This window comes from Hevea brasiliensis, chromosome 9 (assembly GCF_030052815.1).
Source record: "Hevea brasiliensis isolate MT/VB/25A 57/8 chromosome 9, ASM3005281v1, whole genome shotgun sequence".
NCBI lineage: Eukaryota > Viridiplantae > Streptophyta > Magnoliopsida > Malpighiales > Euphorbiaceae > Hevea > Hevea brasiliensis.
The window spans coordinates 13,970,964-13,992,432 of NC_079501.1; the positions used below are offsets into that span (position 1 = coordinate 13,970,964).

Below are 21,469 nucleotides of genomic sequence, written 5' to 3' on the forward strand. Positions count from 1 at the left end.
GGAAGTTGATAGGTTAAATATTATTTAAATTTGGATAATCATGGTTTTCTATTTTACCAGGGATCCTATTGAGGATAACACAACTATGCTTTATTAGCTGTGATAAGAACCTATTTGTTTTTGTGATGTTCATGTTTTTCAATATTATTAGAAGTATTTTTTAATGTAATTATTTAAATTTTATAAAAAATAATAGCATTTTACTGTTGGCAATTTGGCTGTAATTTATATTCTGCTCTCTCGATTGTATTTCGTAACAGCTGTAACTTTTTTTCCTTTGGTTCTCTGTCTTTGGTGGCTTCAGTAAGAATTCCTGAGTGCAGTGAAACATCAGAGTGTTTTGAAAGATCCAGCCATGGAAGATCACTATTATGTTAGTAGTCCTAGAAGAATCCTAAGTTTTTCAGAGAGGAGAAGGGCAACTTTATACTTTCAAGACCCTGATGACAAAGCATCCGGCGTCGGAGCGTCTGGAGATCATGGACTAAAAACTTCGAAAATTTATGGTTTTGTGGGGTCCGTTACAACTATTTTGGCTACAGGTCCACTTCTTCCAATCATTTATTTTTAATATTTCATTGTGTTGAAGTTGCTGTTGTCTGAACTCTGAAATTATGAATTCCTGTGAATATTATGATATTCTTGAATGTCTAAATATTTTTCCATTGCTAAGGAACACTCAACCTTTACAGAATGTTTTCTTTATCATTACTTTCTGGATTGATGAAGTTTATAAACTGTTACAATAACTTGCTTCAGTCATATCTTATGATAATAAAATATATTTTTGTATTCTATATTTATATGAGAAATATTGTACTTTTGCATCATTAACATTGTATTATTATTTTTTACCTCTTCCAAGTATCAAATTTGAGCTATCAATGATCAGTGGATATAATTGCTTTACTTTATCAGAAAATTTCTCTTGAAGAATTCCACTCAATGACTTGCTTCAAGAGTTAGCAACTATTAATTTAATATTGATTTCTATTGTTCTGCCTGAGCAGTTATTTTCTTGGTATGGGCATACATTCCTGAACTTTGTTTGCACTCAATTGGGGTCTTTTACTATCCCAATAGGTCAGTGGCGTTGCACATCATCCTATTTTTTTTTTTTTCAGGTTGTTTTGATCTTTAGATTTATTTTTTCCTCTGCCAAAACGCTGCTTGTTTGACCATAGAATACGGATAAGATAAATAGCTGGAATGCTTTAGTGTGAGGCCATCTCGTTGGCTAACTTTTAACTTTTGCTGACACTTCTTAGGCACTGGGCATTGACCATTCCAACTTATGCCAAAGTTACAGTAGTACTAGCTCTTGCATTATACGTTGGCCTCAAGTTCTTGTCAACCCCTCCCCCAACTTCCTTGTCCACAATTTTTGGTAAGCTTGCTCATTGTGGATGTTTCTTCATTTTGAGAAATCCATGAAACACAATCAATTATTTAAAAGCTTTCATTGATTCAGTAATCGTGATGCAACATTTGCTACACTTCTATTAACATCCATATTACTGGTAGATGTTATATCATCCTGCCTTTGTATTTTGCAGATGAATTCAGCAGGGAACCTGCAGACTCTGATCCTTTGTCTAAGCAAGTTGATCAGCCCATTGAAACCATATCTGATATTGGTATTAATAAAATAAACGTTCTCATGTTAAACAATATAAAATGACAGATCCACCCACAGACAAGGCTGTTCCCCTCATGGACATGTCTTCTTCTGGTTTGTGACGACTGATAAATGACCATTACCCAGAGGAACAAGAGCCATTTGCTCTAAAGTCTTGGCTTTCAATGACACAGGATTTGAACATCAACCTGCATCATGCTTCTACTCCGGGATGAAAAGTAAGAAAGGGTTGTTAAAGTGTGACAAGATTTTGAGCAACTCCTTTATAGGAACACCATATATGTGTTGTAATTGGTGAGTCCAATAAAAGCTGATGAATAATATATAATTTTGCTGTGAGACAATGTTTTTGCTTATCAGGAAGGCAGCAGCTCTGCACTGTGCTCTCTAGCTTCTAGCTACAGGAAAGTCCGAGTTGCAACCTATCAAGGAAATATAGGAAAACAATATATTAACGCAAAATTTCACCTGGGAAGTGAAGCAAAAATCGATGAAAAGCTATGAGTGATTGAATGGTGCATATTTTTCATGATGCCAAATCAACTTTTAGTGTGTGTGTATGTGTGTGTGTGTGTATATATATATATATATATATATATATATATATATATATATAAACTCATTATATTTTCTAGGATGATAAATGCTCTTGGCTACATAAATATAGGTATATGGTAATTATTTATTGGCCTCGTCATTTTGATTTATTTGGTACATGAAATATGATAAAGCGGAAATGATAGTTACTATTCACTTGTATTTTGTATTTATATCATATTAATTTAAAATAATATTATTTTGTATAATAATTATTATGTATTTTAAAGTTTACTAAAAATTAAAATTATTAAGTTGTTATTTTATAGAATAGTATTGAAAAGAATGCCGTTTTTCTTGAATTTTTGTAATTTAATACATAATTGTGATTGAGAATTTTAAAATATAAATATATTTGCTAGTAAATTTCACACAGCAAAGAGGAAGTGCAGCAACATTTGGACATTTTGAAAGCGGATTTGAAATTCAAGATTGGAAATTATTTCAGGAGGGCTTGTCGTGGCAGCTTTGGTTTTGGGTGAGTGTTGATGAGAAATTATTTAGATATTATATGAAGTTATAAACTAAATACTAAATAGTAACTCTCTCAGAGAAAATTTCCTCTCCCCTCTTTTCTTGTAGAGACTCAATTCTTTTTTTTTTTTTTTTATCATATTTATTGTTTTTCTCCACTCAGATGTGGGTCTTTCCTCGTCCTCTCTGGACGGAATTTTAGATTGGTTGTGTCGGTCTTGTTTGTAGCTTTTGTGGTTTTTTAGAAAGAGTCTTTTCACTAAAACTCTATTGGCCAGAGAAGTTTTGTGGTTTGGTATGGCTGATCGTTCTAAGTGAGGCAGTGGGAGTGTGCTGTGAGTTGCCGTGAGGATGAGTAACTTAAAGTCGTTTAGTTGACATTCTATTGATTATCGCCTAACTCCAAAAGACAAACATGCCATTGAGCTTTACTCATCGACTCTCCTCGCGGAATCACTGAGCTTTGATTTGTTTAATAGTTGTCTTGTGGCCCTAGTGTCATTTCGAGAAGATTGAGTTTATGGATGGTGATGAGCTGTTGAGGTTCTTCTTCCTTTGAAGGTTGGTTCTCTCCTAGACATCAATATTGCTAGGAGGCTGCTTCCAGTTTCTGTTTCACCTTGTCAGACCTAGAGTTTGTGCATTTTGAGCCGACGGGCATTCTATCTTGGTTGGGTTATGTATCGGGGCCTCTTTTTTTCTTGTATTTATATCTTTGTGTTTATGGGTTTATATATTTAAGCTTGCTGGTTAAGGCTGGGTTTTGTAGTGGTTATCTTCTATCAATGAATGTTTTATTTTTAATAAAAGAAAAAAAAAATAAAATACATGTTAAAGTTATAATAAGTTATGAGACATACGAAATGAAATATTTAAATAATTTCATATTTATTAATTATATATTTATAAAAAATGTAAATATAAGTGCTTTTCATTTAATTATAGAAATATTAAGATGTATTATCGTTATATAGCTCTGTATTTATAGTAAACAAATTAAAGATAACTAAAAGAAATGTCTTGCTCTCAACAAATTAAGAATATGTAAGGGACACCCAAAATTTTTGTGATCGAATTTATTTAAGAGAGCAAATATGAGTCAAACATCTTTCGAACATGTATTGGATCCTTCTCATAAGCGGTTAATGATTATGCTATGATAACCAATTAACTTCTAGAAGAAAGAGCAGTAGTAGCAATTAATCAATTAAACCCACTTAATTTGCTAGCCGCCATCTTGTATTATGTTATTAAAATTCCACAAAGTGGAATTAGCTAGAGAGAGGTTAGATGAGCTGTTACCCACCCTAAGATCTTTAGCTTTCAGAGCAAAATTTTTCCACCCCAGCAATATCCATGACAAGCATTTCTGAACCTCACAGTTAATATCCATTGTGTATCTTTCATCTAACCACCACGTCCATGCCTTTATCCATCTCTATACAATTTCATCGTAACGCAAAGTGAAAAGATTAATATGATTGACTGCTTTTGTATCCAAAATTATTTACTTTTCTCCATCAGCAATATTATCTTGCCAGTAGAAAGGATCTTTGCCAAAAAAAATTTATAGAAAATGCATATTATTTGGTAAGGATTTAGACGTATATATATAACTTTGAAGAAGTTGGAATCTATGGCGTCATTGTATAAATAACTCATGTATGAAAATATAAATAAGTGATAGTTTTAACTAAAGCATATTAAAGTTCCCAAATAAAAACTTGTAGGTTAATGGGTACCTTTCTAATGCACTTATATTCCAATCAAGTGGTGCAAATTCAACAGCAATTATTAAAATAGAACCTAATTAAGAAGGATAATAAGGCTAGTTGGAAAAAAAAAAAAGAATAAGAAAGTAAGCTAAATGCTATGGTTGTTGCCCATGTCATTTCTTTGACCTCAAAAGAATGAAAAAAAGCTCTATGCTAAGGTATGCACTTTAATTTTTTTTTTTCTTGGTTTATATGTTAGATGGGATCGGGTGTACTTTACCCAATACGGTTGGACCAAACTCAGTTGCTGACCACCTAGTCATTTGAAAAATGGCATCAAGAGGCTCAACTAGCTTAGCTTCAAAAAATGTCTTTAGTTGATGGATAACTACTTTGTGTGATACACAAGAAAGCACTTGAAGTTTCTAGTCAGTTTTCTTTCTGCTCTTTCATTCCACATGCTATAAAGAGAGCTTTCCCTTCAAGTATTCTTGCTTCTACCTAATTGTCTAAAACGACATGGCAGCAAAAACTGTGCCTTTATAAGGTTGCATTGGTCACACATTTCTTAGTGCACAAAATAAAAGAATACAAAAAATATTGCTTGTGTGGGAGACAGAAAACAAAAAGGCGGAAGGAGGATGAAGATAGCACTATGGATTAGGCTCCTAGTTCTGATGGCTTGCCTGCAGCTGTTTCCGACGCCAGTGGAGTGCATGGTTAGGCACTACAAGTTCAATGTGAGTCCTACCTTGTTCAACTATATATATAATGGTCCTGTTCTTCTTGGGTATATTTTTCTTTCTTTCATGAGGTGCATGTACGCATTATGGCACTGAGAGGCAGCAAAGCTCATCATTTTAATCGAAATTAAATTGATTCAAAAATTAAGCTCTTCATTATTCCTAAAACAATGGAGCTGGGGGTTTTCTTCTTTTTCTTCTATTTTATTTTATAAGCGTTGTCAAGGCTTCACTCAGTTAACAATTACCTGGGTGTGAGTGTTGGTACAGTAAGTCTTGTGTTCCAGTGTGTGTGTGCATTCTTCGACAAAAAAAAAAAGCAAAATCCGAGAGGGTGAGGCTTGAGTTCCGGCGTGGCCAGCAAGTTTAAGAGCTTCACCCTTAAGTTATGATAGGTGCAAAAAAAATTATAATAATTGCATTACTTGTCTAAGTGAATATATATATATATATATATAGAATTGATCAATTAGCAAACTCCACTGATGCAAGAAAATTTTTAATTAGCTGTCTTTGATGACAACTTAACTGGCTCTTAACTATGCTTTTGGTTGATAGTCTTGTCATTTTAATCATTTTCTAGTTTCTTATATAACTAAGCAAATTTGCATACTCACCATGCACCCTTTTCTCCTTCCCACACTCCTTTTTTTATTTTTAAATATAATTATATTTTTTTATTGCTAATAATTTGTTTTCCTTGACTATTCATTCCTATATGTTTATCACGAAAAGCTTTTAATTGAGATGACTGAGCACCTTCCCAGTATTAAACTTTATATATTTCTTCCTTTGCTTCTTTCATGAGAGCTAGCAAATTAATCAGGTCTACATATGACGGGAAAATGATTTTTAATTTTTTCCAAAAAATAATGAAGTTAGTGAGTTTTGTTCAATGAAAATGAAGTTTGTGTATATGTTGACGTTAATGTCTGTTTATGTACAATTATTATAATAATAAGTATTGCATGTTTTTGACACTTATATGGTAATTTTCTTTTGACGTGAACATTTCCAACTTCAAGATAAAAGAAAATAAAAATTAGGGATTAGAACATATTAAGTTTTGTTTTTTTTTTTTAAATTATTGTGATATATAAGATGTTATCATAGGTCAATTTTTGCACATTGCATTGAATTCTCTTTTCTAATTTGGTCATAAATATGCCATCCATTTTAAAAATAAAGAATTTAGAAATAAAAAATATCTTCTAAATTGTCTTAATGAGTTCAAATTATGAAAAATTCTTACCTAAAGTCAATCTATCATGAACTCAAGTTACAAATATATAGAATTCATGTATTTAATATGTAAATCCTACTATCTTGGATTTATGATAGATCAAATTTAAGTAAAAAAAATGTATAAATTATAATCAATAACAAATTAATTAATTAACCTTTAGGATTGACTCAGATAATTATTGACTTAATGTTAACTTAGGGGGATATTTAGTTAACAAATTGAATTAATATCCACATGACTTGAGCATTACGACTTATCTTGCATCGAGTTTTAAATTGTTATTCACACTATATATATATTTAGATCGATAATTAAAATTTGCTCATTTCTCACGTTAAGCATATCTAACTAGTAATTAATACTATTCTTAATTAATGTGCAAGACAAAGAGGGAAAATGCTAAAATAGCACTAAAAAATAAAATAATGCTTCCTATATATATATATATATATATATATATATATATATATATATATATATATATATATATATATATATATATAAGGTTTAATCGACTCGTCAATGCCTTTCGTGGCCAATTTTTTATATTTGCAGGTGGTGACGAAAAAAACAAGTAAATTGTGTTCAAGTAAGCCAATTGTTACCGTGAATGGGAAGTTCCCTGGACCCACTTTAGTTGCTAGAGAGGATGACACTGTGCTTGTGAAGGTTGTCAACCATGTCAAATACAATGTTAGCATCCATTGGTGTGTCCTCTTATATATACATATATCCTCCTAATGATCAAAAGATAAAAATTTTTGGGTTGATTAACATGAGAAACATTGATAATGATTAATGTTATTTATTTTTAAATTTAGGCATGGGATTAGACAACTGAGGACTGGTTGGGCAGATGGTCCAGCGTACATAACACAGTGCCCTATCCAGCCAGGGCAGAGCTTTGTGTACAATTTCACCATTACTGGCCAAAGAGGCACCCTGTGGTGGCATGCACATATCCTCTGGCTGAGAGCCACTGTCCATGGTGCTATCGTTATCTTGCCCAAGCGTGGTGTCCCTTATCCATTTCCCACACCCCATAAGGAAGAGATCATTATATTAGGTGAGCTTAATTAATTAAGTTTAATTTAAAACTACAAGAAAATACAATTTTGAAAGAGAGAGATGATAATAATATGAAAAGACCCTGTGAATTAAGTTAAATTTATGAAATAATTTTAAATTAGGTTTTTTGGACTTGTAGGTGAATGGTGGAAATCAGATGTTGAAGCTGTGATCAATGAAGCTATGAAGTCTGGGTTGGCACCAAATGTCTCTGATGCTCACACCATCAATGGCCATCCAGGACCTGTCCCAGCCTGCCCTTCACAAGGTTCGATATCCCTAACCTACTCATTCAACAAATAGAATGTAATATATATAGATACTTCTTATCGAATGAGGGGAAGCTCTTGCCTTCTCATAATAAATTTATCGGCGCCAATGAGCAAAATTTAAACGTGCAGACTTTTTGACAGAATTTCAAACCGTTAGCAAATATCGTTTAATTGCTAAACTTACTCAATCCTGCTTTCGCCTGAATTGCAGGAGGATTCAACTTACCAGTACATTCCGGCAAGACCTACATGCTTCGGATCATTAACGCTGCACTTAATGAAGAGCTTTTCTTCAAGATTGCTGGCCACCAACTCACAGTTGTCGAGGTTGATGCCACCTATGTTAAGCCCTTCAAAACTGAAACAGTCCTTATAACCCCAGGCCAAACCACAAACGTTCTTTTAACTGCAGACCGCAGCTCCGGCAAGTACCTGGTTGCAGCCTCTCCTTTCATGGACGCCCCCATTGCCGTAGACAACGTAACCGCCAGTGCCACCTTACATTATTCAGGTACCCTTTCTAGTGTCGCCACCACCCTCACCGCCCCGCCACCACAAAACGCCACCCCAGTAGCAACAAACTTCAGTGATGCTTTGCGTAGCCTGAACTCGAAAAATTACCCTGCCAGAGTACCTTTGAAAATCGATCATTCCCTTTTCTTCAGTATTGGGCTTGGAGTGAACCCTTGCGCTACTTGTGTTAATGGCAGCGGAGTTGTGGCAGATATCAATAACGTAACCTTCGTTATGCCAAAGATTTCTCTACTGCAAGCCCATTTCTTCAATATTAGTGGAGTTTTTACTGACGATTTCCCTGGTAACCCACCGATGCCATACAACTATACGGGGACACAACCAACCAACTTTCAGACCATGAAAGGAACAAAGCTTTATAGACTTGCTTATAACTCTACGGTGCAGTTAGTTTTGCAAGATACTGGGATGATTGCCCCTGAAAACCACCCAATCCATTTGCATGGCTTCAATTTCTTTCAAGTTGGGAGAGGAATAGGTAATTTCAATCCAAAGAAAGACCCAAAGAACTTCAATCTTGTTGATCCTGTTGAGAGGAACACTATTGGAGTCCCTTCTGGTGGATGGACTGCTATAAGATTTAGAGCTGATAATCCAGGTAATCATTTTTAATTTAGGCTTGGGATATTTAAATTACCAACTATGATTGGATTGAGTAGTAACGACCCATCTAAAATATTAATATGTAGGGAATATGATCCAAACAATTTAACATATATTTATGTATTTTTTGTTGATCTATAGGAGTGTGGTTCATGCATTGCCATTTGGAAGTTCACACAACGTGGGGATTGAAGATGGCATTTGTTGTGGACAATGGAAAAGGCCACAATGAATCTCTTCTACCACCTCCTCCTGATCTACCCAAGTGTTAGAGAATTCCAGTGATCATGCACAGAATTCTAATTCAAGTAAGTAGGGCTGGAGTTCTCAAAGGAGAACAAACAAGAGGTTTTAATGCTATATAATAACGAGAGAAGTGTTCTTTCGATCGGGCAAGCCGAAAAAATGAAGTTGCCAGGAGAAGAAATAAAAGTAATAAACCTGGGATTTTTAATAGCTTCTTTTTTTGTTTTTTTCGCCTACAGTTTGCTTCCAAAAAAGGATGTAATTATGCAATATATAAACTGCTGATTTAAAAGTTCCAAAGTAATTACGAACCTTTTAATTTGTTTTGCATGTATATAATCTTCCCTCATTTGGTGCAGCAACAACTCCATGTTAAATGATCAATGTCTGTACGTATTTTCATGTTGTGGATGCATTGTGCCTTTAGCTCAAACTTCAAAAACAAATTTGTACAAGAATTTATTTTAAGGCAATCTTAGTTCAAGTTCAACACATGGATTTATGGCTAATGTCATCGTTCTCTTCAGACCAGAAAAATTCACATCTTTCTTTTTTATTGGATTTAAAAATGATGAAATTAAGTCAATATGGAGATGAAAATTATCTGGATATATATATATATATATATATTATTGTACACTACGAATGTGTATAAACTGTAAAAAAAAAAAAAGTAAACACACAAAATAATAATATTTACGTGGTTCACCCTCTTAATATAGGGCTACATCCACGGACATACCATTTTCTACTATCAATAATAATAAATTATCATTACAAAATCAAAACTATACTACTCATATATATATATAATTTTTTAATTCATTAGACAAAAATTTCCATTTGGAGAGATTTCTTGTTAAAGAAAATGTTTTTTATTTTTGATTTTTATTGATTTTCAAATTTATAATCTCATAGTTGTACAACTCATGAATTCATTATTCCTAAACTAAAGTTCACTTCTATGCATATGCGATGTACGAGTGATCCTCGTTCCTTGAAGGTTGAAGCTGAATTTATCAAAGCATCCATGTATTTACATAGATACACTGACAAACAGTAGCTTGGCTTGCATTAATAAAATAAATAAGCTACATGTAGGAGTTGGTGCAGAATCTGAACTCCTTTCTCAGGAGCAGCTTAAAAGATAACTTCAAATAGAATGAACCAAAGAGGGTGTGGTTAAGATGATACTGTCACATTTATATATATATAATTATTAGATTGATTTTTTTTTATTTTTTTTAATCTCTTGCAGTACGTATCATAGTATTTGATAATTGACTATTAGTTCAATAACATATACATATAAATCTCAAGAATAGACTAATTGTCCAATTAGAATATTTATCATGTTGTTTATTAGAATTTTATTTTTGGAGCTAAATCATGACTTGGAAATTTCAATCACCAACATGAAATTTTTTTATGAAATTTTAACCAACGAATAAAGGCCCGGTTGGCAATTCTGGACTTATGGGCCCATGAAGGTTTGTCAAAATAAGGCCTAAACTTTCTAGAGTTGTGGGTCATTACTAGCTTTGCATAAATTAATTTTATTTTCTTAATAGTTCTTCAAATAATATCCATTTTGTTAATCAGTGAAATTAATCTAAGCAAAATAATCACATCAATCGTTATTAGTTCAAGACATGTGATGCTAATTTTAAATTCCTGGAGGTACATTTGAAAAAATGTGAATTTGAAAATTAAAATAAATTTTAATTTTATACTTTAAATAATAATTATTATAAAATATCAATATAATGTCAAATTTAAATGCCTTTCATTTCATATTTAATTAAAATAATTAATTTTCATTCTTTTAAAATAGTTTAATTTTTCCTCAATTAGAAATTTATTCTTTAAAATTATTTCCATTAAATGTTCTGTAAAATAAAAAAAAAAATCCAAAACTCAATTTAGAAATTCGAAACGTAATTTTTTTTTTCCTTTGTGAAATTAATGAATGAGCAGTAAAATCTAGAAATTAAATATCTTAATGGTAAAAACTCATAATCGAAATGAAAAATTGAAAAGAGAAGAAAAGGTAAATATAAATGGGTAAAGGTGAACACGTGAGTCGGAAGCATGGGAGTGCAGCCTAAAATAAAATCTGAGAGAGAGAGAGAGAGAGAGAGGGAGAGCTTTTTGACTTCTCATCATCAGAGAGGGCGTATAAAAGGAATCTTTCCATTAATGGAAACAAATTGGTGGTGGTGCCAATCAACTTTTTTATTATTATTATTTTAAAATTTATTGGGACACTATAAATTAATCTTTGATGCAGTCTGTAGTCGCCATCGATTCCTTCAAGCCAGCATTTGCCCCTACCTCCCTGTCTTGCCTCACTCACTGCACCCTCCCTTCAATGCCTATCTCCTCCATTTTCATCATCTCTTTAGGTTTTTTTTTTTTAATTGACTTTTCCTTATTAAAATTCTGAAAGCTTATATCTGTCTATATGCATTTTTCGAGAATAAAAAAATATATATATTTAATAAAAAATCCCAAAAATAAAATGTGAATTATTAGTATCTTTAATTATTATAATAACATGAGTAAAAAAAAAATTATGTCTATATAAATACAAAATATGTGTGTTATATTATGGAATTTTTGAGTGATGAAGTGAAAATTCAGTACATTTTTTAGGGCAGCATTGTCATTAAATAGCAGGGAATATTGAAAAATGGAATTGCAATGAGACAATATATCGTGTGGAACAACTAGAAAAGCATATTAAATGAGGTTATTTTATGGTATATTTTGGTTGAAGGAGCATGCACGTCCTAACCTAGCTACCTATAATTTTTTTATTTTATTTAATTATGAAAGGAGAAGCCCTGGAACCAACTATATAAAATTATTATTATTAGACACGAAGAAATACTATATAAACAACTAATTTCATATATTATTTCTTATTTTCTTTCTTGTGTTCCCCATATTGTGTAATGTGTATGCCATCCCCCAAACATTGTGAATATATGACAGAACCAGCCATTCGTCTTCTCAGATTTTTCAAGTATCAAATAAAATTATTATTAATATGTTCATATGGTAAAAATTAATATATATTTTTTATGAATCTTTCATTTGAAAATAAAAAAAAAATTTAAAGATAATATTTAAAAAAAAAAAAGAAAAAGAGTGAGAGGTAGGGCAAGGCAATGTGACCTGTCAATGGGGGAGGATATTAATGGACACGTTGTCCCATTGAATTGGGGGGGTTGAGAGATTCGAGGTACCCCAGAACAAAGATGATGGTGGTGTGGGTGTGGATGTGGCCTTACCAGTCAACATATTACATGTGCATAAAGTCTCTTTTACATTTTCGTGTTTCTATTTGTTCTTGTTTTCTACATTACCACACGTACTTCCCCCATTGTTAGATCTCCACCTTTTCTCCATCTAATTTCAATCATTTTGTGGTCCTCTTTTCATTTTATTAATCATTTTTTAATTTCATATTAAGGCTGTAGTTTGATGTCATGATTAACTACTAATGGACACCTAACTAACAAGTGGCATTATCTCCCATTGTACATACCAAACAAAAACAAAGCGAAATTGGGTAAAACCTATTAATTAATTGGTGCTTATAAATTTAGTAATGATTGACTACTAAATTACCTTTATTGTGCAACTGACGAATTGGATAAAATTTTTGTCAGAGAAGAAAACAGACGGTGAATGCGAATGAAAGTGAGAGAGAGAGAGAGAGAGAGAGAGAGAGGGTGGCAATGGCAATTCAATGACAAACGATATGTGCAGTACTTTTGTAACAATTATTAAGGAAAGTTTAATGCAAGTTGTCGGTTACTACTTACTGGACTGGAAATGAGAGAATATAAAGCTACCCTGGCCTCTCTTTTCTACTGAACCACTGTTTTTTACTTGTACCTGCTATTTGCCTTTCTTCTTCCTAAAATCACTCTGTCACTTTGGCCATTCCTTCACCTTTGGTGGCAAATCTGGTGTAAGGGTTCTGTTGTGACAATGACTCAGGAAGCCCATTTGTGAGGGAGTCTTTTGGATTTTTCTCCACACTCTTTTTTTACCCTTTGTGTATTTGTGCGTATGCCAATCTTGACTGCATCCATTGGCCATCTTACTCCCCAAAATTTGAGCCTTTAAATATGTTTAAGATCTACTAATGACCTTCCTATCGCTGTAAAAAAAAATGTTAAATAAGTTAAATTGTCCATATTATGAACTTCCTTAATTATGCATGGAATAAAAGATATAAAATGCACCTCTGAAATAGAGTGTTGCATGTCAAAACCTTGACCCTCTTTAATTCTCCACCTTATTTTCATTCAATTTCATTCTTGCTATTTCTCTTTCAACCTCATCTTTCCACTTATAATGTACATTTTTTTTTTCTTTTTTGACGTAGAACTGTCGAGTCCTATCCTTATTTTGGCTCTTTTCAATGATATTGCAAGCAACACGCATCATGCTTTTACGCCAAACCAGCTCAACTTGATGTGAATTCTCATAGCTACGAAGATGCACTTTCTTCATGTGACATTATCCCTTCTTTTTTTACTTGTTTTGTCCAACGTTTCAAGACATATTGCTTAGGAATTTCTGTTATAAACTCCTAGTTCAAAACCCTCAAAGCATGAGAACATAGCATTGTACATTACCAAGCACAGTCCTCAGAGGTTAATTGAGAGTTCTTCATTCATCAATGGGGTTTTCCACCTACCCATCTCATTACAATGCAATTAAGAAACTGTTTTTCAAACAATTTATAAATATCATGAGTGTAAACTTTTGATGCATGCTTGAATCAGAATTCCACTTGTTTTTAATTTCTTACTGCTATATGAGATGTTTCCCATTTACATTGAAAATCTAATACTGAACTGATCTTTAGAACTTATTGTTTGAAAAGCCATAAAAAACTTTGTCAAACTCATTCGTGATGCAGTTCCTATCCCTTCCAAAACACCATTTACACTCTCACTCCTTTGAGAAGATGTCATCCCACTAGAGAAAGTACCTCTACTCAATGTTAGCTGAAGACCATTTGGACCAAGTCTCATCTAGTGATCAGTTCATCCATTTCATTCTAAGTGCTTTCAAATTCTGTTCAGCCTCACACACCTTTTAAAACAATAGTAAAACAAGTCTGCAAACATGTTCTACTTAAAAGGAATGCATGTTAATTTTTTTGTGGATTACAATTATCATGAACAAATACGTGATCAGCAGTAAAATTTTAATATATAAATATGTAATTTTGGAGGGTGATTTTGCATTTTCCAGAGAGAAGAGAAGAGTGGGGGAGACAAAGACAAAAGCGGTGGAGCAGTTGGTCACATCAGAAGGGGACCGCTTGGTTGTATTCGTGGAGGCTTATAGAAGGAGCCAAACCAAAGGGGGGAGGTGGAGCACCACCTATGTGGAAAAGAGCGTGCTCTTACGCACCACCGTTTGCCGACGAGAATATTTAAAAGCTAGTCATGAGCAAAACAAACAAAAATTGGGTCCTACAACTTTCTAGCCCTTTTTTACTTGGTCGTGAGAAATACTCGCTTGGATAGAGAATGAGAATAGTATTATTCTCCTACTCAGTTCCACTAACCAGCAAGCACTTGTGTAAAAAGGCATCTGCTGGTTGGCTGGCCAAGGCCAAGAGATGGCCAATGTAGGTGGCAAGAAGAACTTGCAGACAATCGCCCATGGTTGATCTCATTATTGAAGATTCAACTTCTTACGTGGTTCCAGCTCATTGGAGGAACCACCTTTGAGTTTTTGTACACCGGCTTTAATAAGGAAATGAGAAAAATGTACAGCAGACAATACTTAATAATGTAGGGAAAAAAAAAGAAGCGAAGCTTCACATAATGAAAAAAAGTAAAAAGTTATAATTTATTATTTTAATGAAAATTCATAAATACACATATAAAATAGGCCTAATATTAAAAAAATTTAAAGCTTTACTAATTTTTATAATTATAATTAATTTTTTTTATTAATATTAGCCTAATTTAAAAGTTTAATATTTATTATAATTTAATAAAAATTAAAATTATGAGACACTAATGTGATAAAAATATTATTTTTTTAATATAATTTTACTAACGTGACATAAATTTTTATGTTAATAATTAACTAACATTAATAGTTAATAATTAAAGAATTAAAAGTCAATAATCCAATAAAATTAAAAGTCTTTATTTTTAACGTTACAATTGTAATTTCAATAATTAATTATATAATTTGAAACTTAAACTCAAATCAACATGTGGTAAATACCAAAAATTAACTTATTTTTATTCGTTCAAACATATATTAATTAAATTAATCTCTCAAAATTGAAAATCATCTTTATAATATAGTACATGTTTGCAATTCAATTTTCATTTTTATAGTTCAATTTCTTAATTTAAACCCCAATTAATAAGTTGGGTAGAAAAATCTTCCCTAGTTAACCCTACAATAGAAGGAGGTTATACTATATAGTGTTAGTGTCCAGTGAAAGTTTGATACCCCCTGCAATATATATGGACGGTCCAAACAAATGGCTGCTTGGTGGTAGAGTTGCAGAGTTTAGCTGGTGTTGCTAAGGAAGTCTTTGTTGACCAATGGCATCATGCCACGTATTGAAATCAGGTGGTCGCCAAGCACACAGTTCCTGGATTCCTTGAGATCATTACCTGTTGAATAGTGTAGGAGAGGGAGACTGCCCAATTAGAAAGCGTTGTAACAGTGTGAGGGTCCCACATTCCCCAAGTTGCCCCCATTTTGATTTTACTTTCTCATTTCATCATCTGAACCGTTCCTTTGGCGGCTACCTATTGAAACTGACCATAACAGAACAAGAAAAAGCATAAATAAATAAATAATCACTTAGATCAGGAGTGGTTGATCCTTTTATATGTTGTTCTATCGGACGGTCTAGATCAGTAGTTCAGAACAGGCGAGCTTCTATCTCTGCTCGTGAGTAAGCCAAATTCTCAACAAATAAGAGCATTTAAGCACTACTCTCATGCAATAAGATCAACTAAAACTTTTACATTTTTTATTATATTTTTTAAAAATCTTAAAATTTGAGTTACAGTCAAAATTAAATAAAAATATAATTTTTATTATATTTTTAAATAAATGTAGAAAAACCAGAGCAACAAAGTGAGTAACAATTTATTTATACAATAGGAAGGAACTTTTTCCATTGTTGCAGTATCCACAGACCCCATTCCCTCCAATCACAGCCCACCACCTTCAGTGTCTGTCTGTCTCTCTCTCTCTCTCTCAGATTTTAGCAAAAAGCTTAGATTCATTCCTTGGGCTGGGTACCTCTTTGCTTTTGAGCTTCTTATTAGCGTTGTGGTCTCTCTCATTCCATAGGAGCAGTGCCTATATATTTTCTTTTTCTTTCTTCTCTTTTCTTTGTTGCTCATACCTGAAGGAAAAGGAGGAAAGCAGAGAGATCTTTTCCCAGCTTTTTCTTTTTTCGCTTCTCCAACTCCCTCAGAGAATCACTGTCTAACCTGTTTTCCCATCTGGGTTTTCCATTTCCACTTTTTTTCTTTCAAAAATTTTAGCTTCTCTCTAGTTTCTTTTTCTTTATTTTCCTACTCCTGCTTGGAGATATCGAAGAACTTGAAGCTCTAAAAAGAGAAGCTTTACTCAAGCTTTCATCTTTTCAAATTCTTGGCTTCTTCTATCTCGGTTCCTGAGAATTGTTTCTGGGTTTTACTGTCTTGCTATAAGAAGTCTTCCCTGTTTGCTTCCCACGGAAGTTTAAGTGGGTATAGATCTCACTAGTGGTTCTAGGGTTCCATCTTGGAATGTTTTAAGAGTATTTTTAGTTTTATTAGAAATGGTTTTTACTAATTTTGTTTGATTTTTAGAAAGTTGGGTCTTTTATAGATTCCTCAGGGGTATGACTGCACCACGAAAAAAGCTATTCTGATTCCTTTTAAATGCTTCCTGATTTAACACTGATATTTTTGTGGCGAAACCTCTACCTCTCTGCATTTCCTATCTGGGTTCTTTTTCTTTTTTTTTTCCTCTGTTTCACCAAATACAGCGCCTCTAGCCAATTCTTCATTTAAGAATTTCAGATTTGTTCCAATTCTCTGGCATGTTACAATAGTTTTGCCTCTTAATTGGACGCAATGAAGTGGGAAATGGAAGTTCTTTCGCCTGCATCATATCATTCAAGCACAAATTGGCTAATAGAAGAGAGCAAGAGCACCAAATGGACTCCAGCAGAGAACAAGATTTTTGAGAATGCTCTAGCAGTCTACGATAAGGACACTCCTGATAGATGGCACAGGGTTGCTGCTATGCTTCCTGGGAAAACCGTTGGGGATGTCATAAAGCAGTACAGGGAATTAGAAGTTGATGTTAGCAATATAGAGGCGGGGCTGATTCCAATTCCTGGATATAGAACCTCTCCCTTCACATTGGATTGGGCTAGCAGTAATACCTATGATGGCTTCAAACAATCTTATGCTCTTGGTGGGAAGAGATCTCCGTCAGGTCGGCCCGCTGATCAGGAGAGAAAGAAAGGAGTTCCATGGACGGAGGAGGAGCACAAGTAAGTTTTTCCTTGCATATTTATGTCAGGTGCTCATATTCTATGACTATTTTTCAAAAACAAGTTTCCATGTCCAATTCCAGCAGTTTTTAGCTAAATTTTATGTATTAGGATGGGAAAATATCAATTTGAGAGGAGAGAAAAAGAAAAATGTTTATCCTTTGAAATCTTGGTTTCTCTTGATTTTAAGGATTGTGAATATGGTGAAAAGCTGTGGCAGTGCTGGTACATTGTTTTAGGTAGAGAACGTAATTTGTGTTAGAATCTAATCTGGAAGAGAACATAATTGTACTAAGATTCTTTTAATTATTTTTTCTGTTGGAGATTGTACTGTAAACATGTTTTTGGCAGCCGCCAGAACTTCGTTTCAAAAAATTCTAATGATTTTACAATTGCAAATTCCTTGTAAAATTCTACTGCCTGCCACAAATCATAAATATTCAATTTGTTGCAGGTTGTTCCTGATGGGCTTGAAAAAGTATGGCAAAGGAGACTGGAGAAATATATCGCGGAATTTTGTTGTAACTAGAACGCCAACTCAGGTGGCTAGTCATGCACAGAAGTATTTTATCAGGCAGCTTTCAGGAGGGAAAGATAAGAGAAGAGCTAGTATTCATGATATAACAACTGTCAACCTTAATGACGTGAGAACTCCATCGCCGGACAATAAAAGATCACCACCTTCACCTGATCAATCTACTGTGCTTTCGCAGCAGTCCAATGCTGTTGCCATGCCTAGAACACATTTTCAATGGAATCAACCCAATAGTGAAGCAACCATGGCTTTCAGTGCAACAAATGGGAATATTTTCATGGCTTCTCCTTATGGAATTAACTCATATGGGCTTAAAATGCAAGCTCACAATCTGCATAGAGGTGCTGTTCATGAATCTTTTATCGCACCTCAAAGTATAGCTTTTCCGATGCAATCTGCACAGCACTACTCTTATGGATGAGAGTGCTATGGCTTTGATTTCTCCAATGCCACCTCTTCTTGTAGTTTCATTGGTATAGCTGTGTCTGTGCTCTCCTTTTCATTTTAACCCTTTTTCCTTTTTCTTTTTCGGGGATCTTTTTGTATATGTCATCAAGAAGTCAAGTTTAGTCCATAGCTGGTACTTGAAACTTGAAGGATAAAGGATTCTGTTTTGCTTGGCATTTCAATCTGTTAATTATGAGACTGAGAGGGAAGATTCTCCAATCTGGGTAATTCTTAAATGTAGGAGTAGGATCATCCGTTCAATGTATAGAGTGGTGAGCTCTATCCAAATGAGCATGGGGAATGTGTTCAATCGATATATTTGTTGTAAAAGGGTGCAGAAAATGATTCTGAAGTAAGACTAGACTTCACAGTTCCCTGCTTGCTTGCCTGCCTGCCCCATGATCTGATACCTTAAGAAAGTTCCTCCGAGATAAGATAATAAGAATGCGGAAAGAGATTTGTATGCATCAATATGCCAACCTATGGAATTCCAAGCCCACGCAAAGAATATGAAATAAAGGGATCTGCACGAACTAAGATGTCCAAGCATCTTCAATTATAAGTTAAAAGCTTAGCATTTTTATAGCTATTTCTATAGTTGATGATGCATAGTAAGGTCATGAATTCTATGTGCATATTGTTAGTAATGTATAATCTGTTAAAAATAATCAAGAAACTACTCAATTGTATGTTTCCTTTTCTTTGTCTCCCTCTCCCCCGCCCGCGGCGCCGCCCCCCCCTGCAACAAAAATCTTTCAGCTTCACGGATCATCCATTTCAGCAATAAGAGAACAGAACTCCTGAATTTGCTGCAAGGACAGAACTATGGTTGTGAATTGGTATCAGTGGTTTTGCAATCCGCACTAGGAATGTCCAAGCTTAAACCATGTCTCTACTTTTGGATCCAACTCCATTAATGCCCATTTATTGTAAGAGTTGAGTTGAACAAAGTAGACTGAATGTTTAAATCATACTGGGGTGAGTTACAAGCAATTTTAAGTTGGATTTCCATGGTATCTATAATCTAATTACCGACTTTTGTTCATAAACCTTTCAAGACTCTTTCACTAATCAAATTTTTCAGACGCCCAAAATGGCCTAGTTGAATGTAGAGGCTGACTCTACATTCCACTAAATGAAGCAGCACATCTTCAATTCTATTTCCTTTTATTTTTTTTCTTTAATTTAATAATAATAATGATAATTATTATTATTATTATTATTATTATTATTATTATTATTATTATTTTTGCGTTAAAAGATCTTTCTAATGAGATCCTCTTCGAAAGGGGAACCCTTTTAGGGTTATAAATTATTGATTAAATTAGCATAATATAGTACAAAGCAGGAATCAGGCCTGCTTACACATGTAATAAATTAATCAATTAATTTGATTTGTGGGTTATCTTTAATTATAACACCCTTAGATTGTCAATCCTTGGTGCCAAGACTGTTGCACTTGCACAAGAATGTTTCCAAGTCCGTAAAAGCAACATTATATTGTGATTCCCATTGTACGGCTCCAACAAAACCATATTGCACATTATAAAAATTCACTATTATCTATATAGGAAGCTTCAATTATGAGCCCATCTTAGGAGACATACTGTCTTTGCTTTTCACTAGGTGAAAAGAACACTTATTGCCTTTTTTTAATCTTTTTTTTTTCAAATTCTCAAAATGGGCATAGCGATTCTCTTTTATTGGAGAAAATTTTCATTGACCGTAAGTTTCCTTCAATATTCCAAGAAAAAAAGAAAAGAAAAGAAAAGAAAAGCACCTTCTCCGGATTAAGTGCTGTGTTGAACAAATGGTTTTCCTCTAGTATAAGACAAAATTTAACTTCATAGAGAATTAAGATCAATGGAGCTAATCATTTTTGTTCAGCTATCAAGTTGGGTTTTGTATCTCTCTCTCTCTCCCTCAAACCACTCAGAAATAATCTTCTTCTGCATAATCATGATATCGAATTAATGACTTTATCACCTTTATATAAACAGAGCAATGATTATTAATAAATCACAAATGACATTAATTCCACAAACTTACCATCAAGTTTTATCCAATTAATATCAGTAAATAATACAAAAGAAAATCTTTTTTCGCCAGACTAGTCACTGTTATAACATTTAATCACGAATAGTGCTACAGAATCCTGTTGAAATGCCAATCGGTACCAAGTACTTGTTTGATTGAAGGTAACTCCACTCAAGTACTTCAATTCTCAAAAAGTAATAAAATTTTGCTTGTTTTGTTGGCTATATGCCTTGAATTCTCGAAAACTTAGGCTCTTTCTTAATTATAATGAACTTTCCCTAATTCAGTTAAGTTACTTCCTGGTAAGTAAATTTTTCTATGAAGTAGGCAATTAGAACTAAATAAGGCCTAAATCTTAATTACTGGGTTATATGGTACGTAACTATCACCATGAGATGCAAAGTTGCTAAAAATATAAAGGCTTAGTATCAAAATCAGAAGGGACAAATGGTAAAAACTAACTCAAAAACTTCTGGTGCTTTGTTGCTTTCTCATTCACTGTTTCCCTATTTTTGTTCAGTTGGCTCTATTGTTTTATTTCAGAGAAGCAACTATCATAAAAAGCCCCACTAACCACCCTTGTCATTAGTATATGGTATATTCATCCCCTCACATAATGCAAGGAATACAGGACAGCATGAATAGTTTTTTTCCCCTTTTATTTATTTAATTAATTTTTTGAGCAATAGGGTCATTTCAACGAGCTTTTCTGTGGTATATGACAAAACTAACCACCGTCTTTCTCAAAAG

The 21,469-nt window shown here is 33.5% G+C and overlaps 3 protein-coding genes across 4 annotated transcripts; all 3 read left to right on the top strand.

The window, feature by feature from the left end:
• The first annotated feature begins 330 nt into the window (after positions 1 to 330).
• Positions 331 to 1,681, top strand: LOC131183365 (phosphatidylinositol N-acetylglucosaminyltransferase subunit P-like). Its single transcript, XM_058154147.1, has 4 exons — positions 331 to 542; positions 1,011 to 1,083; positions 1,269 to 1,387; positions 1,557 to 1,681. The coding sequence occupies exons 1-4, from the start codon at positions 356 to 358 to the stop codon at positions 1,679 to 1,681; spliced, it is 504 nt and encodes a 167-aa protein (XP_058010130.1). The 5' UTR covers positions 331 to 355.
• Positions 1,682 to 4,976: 3,295 nt separating this feature from the next.
• On the top strand, positions 4,977 to 9,539 carry LOC110640230 (laccase-4). Of its 2 annotated transcripts, XM_021791461.2 has the most exons (6): positions 4,977 to 5,165; positions 6,970 to 7,121; positions 7,236 to 7,480; positions 7,622 to 7,750; positions 7,966 to 8,886; positions 9,033 to 9,539. In XM_021791461.2, exons 1-6 carry the CDS (start codon positions 5,067 to 5,069, stop codon positions 9,161 to 9,163), a joined length of 1,677 nt encoding a protein of 558 aa, XP_021647153.2. In that variant the 5' UTR covers positions 4,977 to 5,066; the 3' UTR covers positions 9,164 to 9,539. The 2 variants fall into 2 exon arrangements, with proteins under 2 accessions (XP_021647153.2, XP_058009004.1); XM_058153021.1 differs by lacking the exon at positions 6,970 to 7,121 and having other exon boundaries at positions 5,042 to 5,165.
• A 6,794-nt stretch (positions 9,540 to 16,333) lies between these two features.
• On the top strand, positions 16,334 to 19,371 carry LOC110640256 (transcription factor DIVARICATA). The gene is made up of 2 exons (XM_021791490.2): positions 16,334 to 17,700; positions 18,155 to 19,371. Exons 1-2 carry the CDS (start codon positions 17,276 to 17,278, stop codon positions 18,654 to 18,656), a joined length of 927 nt encoding a protein of 308 aa, XP_021647182.2. The 5' UTR covers positions 16,334 to 17,275; the 3' UTR covers positions 18,657 to 19,371.
• The last annotated feature ends 2,098 nt before the right edge of the window (positions 19,372 to 21,469 follow it).

Excerpts from the sequence above, each read along its gene's own strand:
- LOC131183365 (XM_058154147.1), top strand. The coding sequence starts at position 356 with ATGGAAGATCACTATTATGTTAGTAGTCCTAGAAGAATCCTAAGTTTT. Across the intron at positions 543-1,010 it reads TACAACTATTTTGGCTACAG|TTATTTTCTTGGTATGGGCA; the intron begins GTCCACTTCTTC and ends CTGCCTGAGCAG. Across the intron at positions 1,084-1,268 it reads GTCTTTTACTATCCCAATAG|GCACTGGGCATTGACCATTC; the intron begins GTCAGTGGCGTT and ends GACACTTCTTAG.
- LOC110640230 (XM_021791461.2), top strand. The coding sequence starts at position 5,067 with ATGAAGATAGCACTATGGATTAGGCTCCTAGTTCTGATGGCTTGCCTG. Across the intron at positions 7,122-7,235 it reads TACAATGTTAGCATCCATTG|GCATGGGATTAGACAACTGA; the intron begins GTGTGTCCTCTT and ends TTTTAAATTTAG. Across the intron at positions 8,887-9,032 it reads ATTTAGAGCTGATAATCCAG|GAGTGTGGTTCATGCATTGC; the intron begins GTAATCATTTTT and ends GTTGATCTATAG.
- LOC110640256 (XM_021791490.2), top strand. The coding sequence starts at position 17,276 with ATGAAGTGGGAAATGGAAGTTCTTTCGCCTGCATCATATCATTCAAGC. Across the intron at positions 17,701-18,154 it reads TGGACGGAGGAGGAGCACAA|GTTGTTCCTGATGGGCTTGA; the intron begins GTAAGTTTTTCC and ends AATTTGTTGCAG.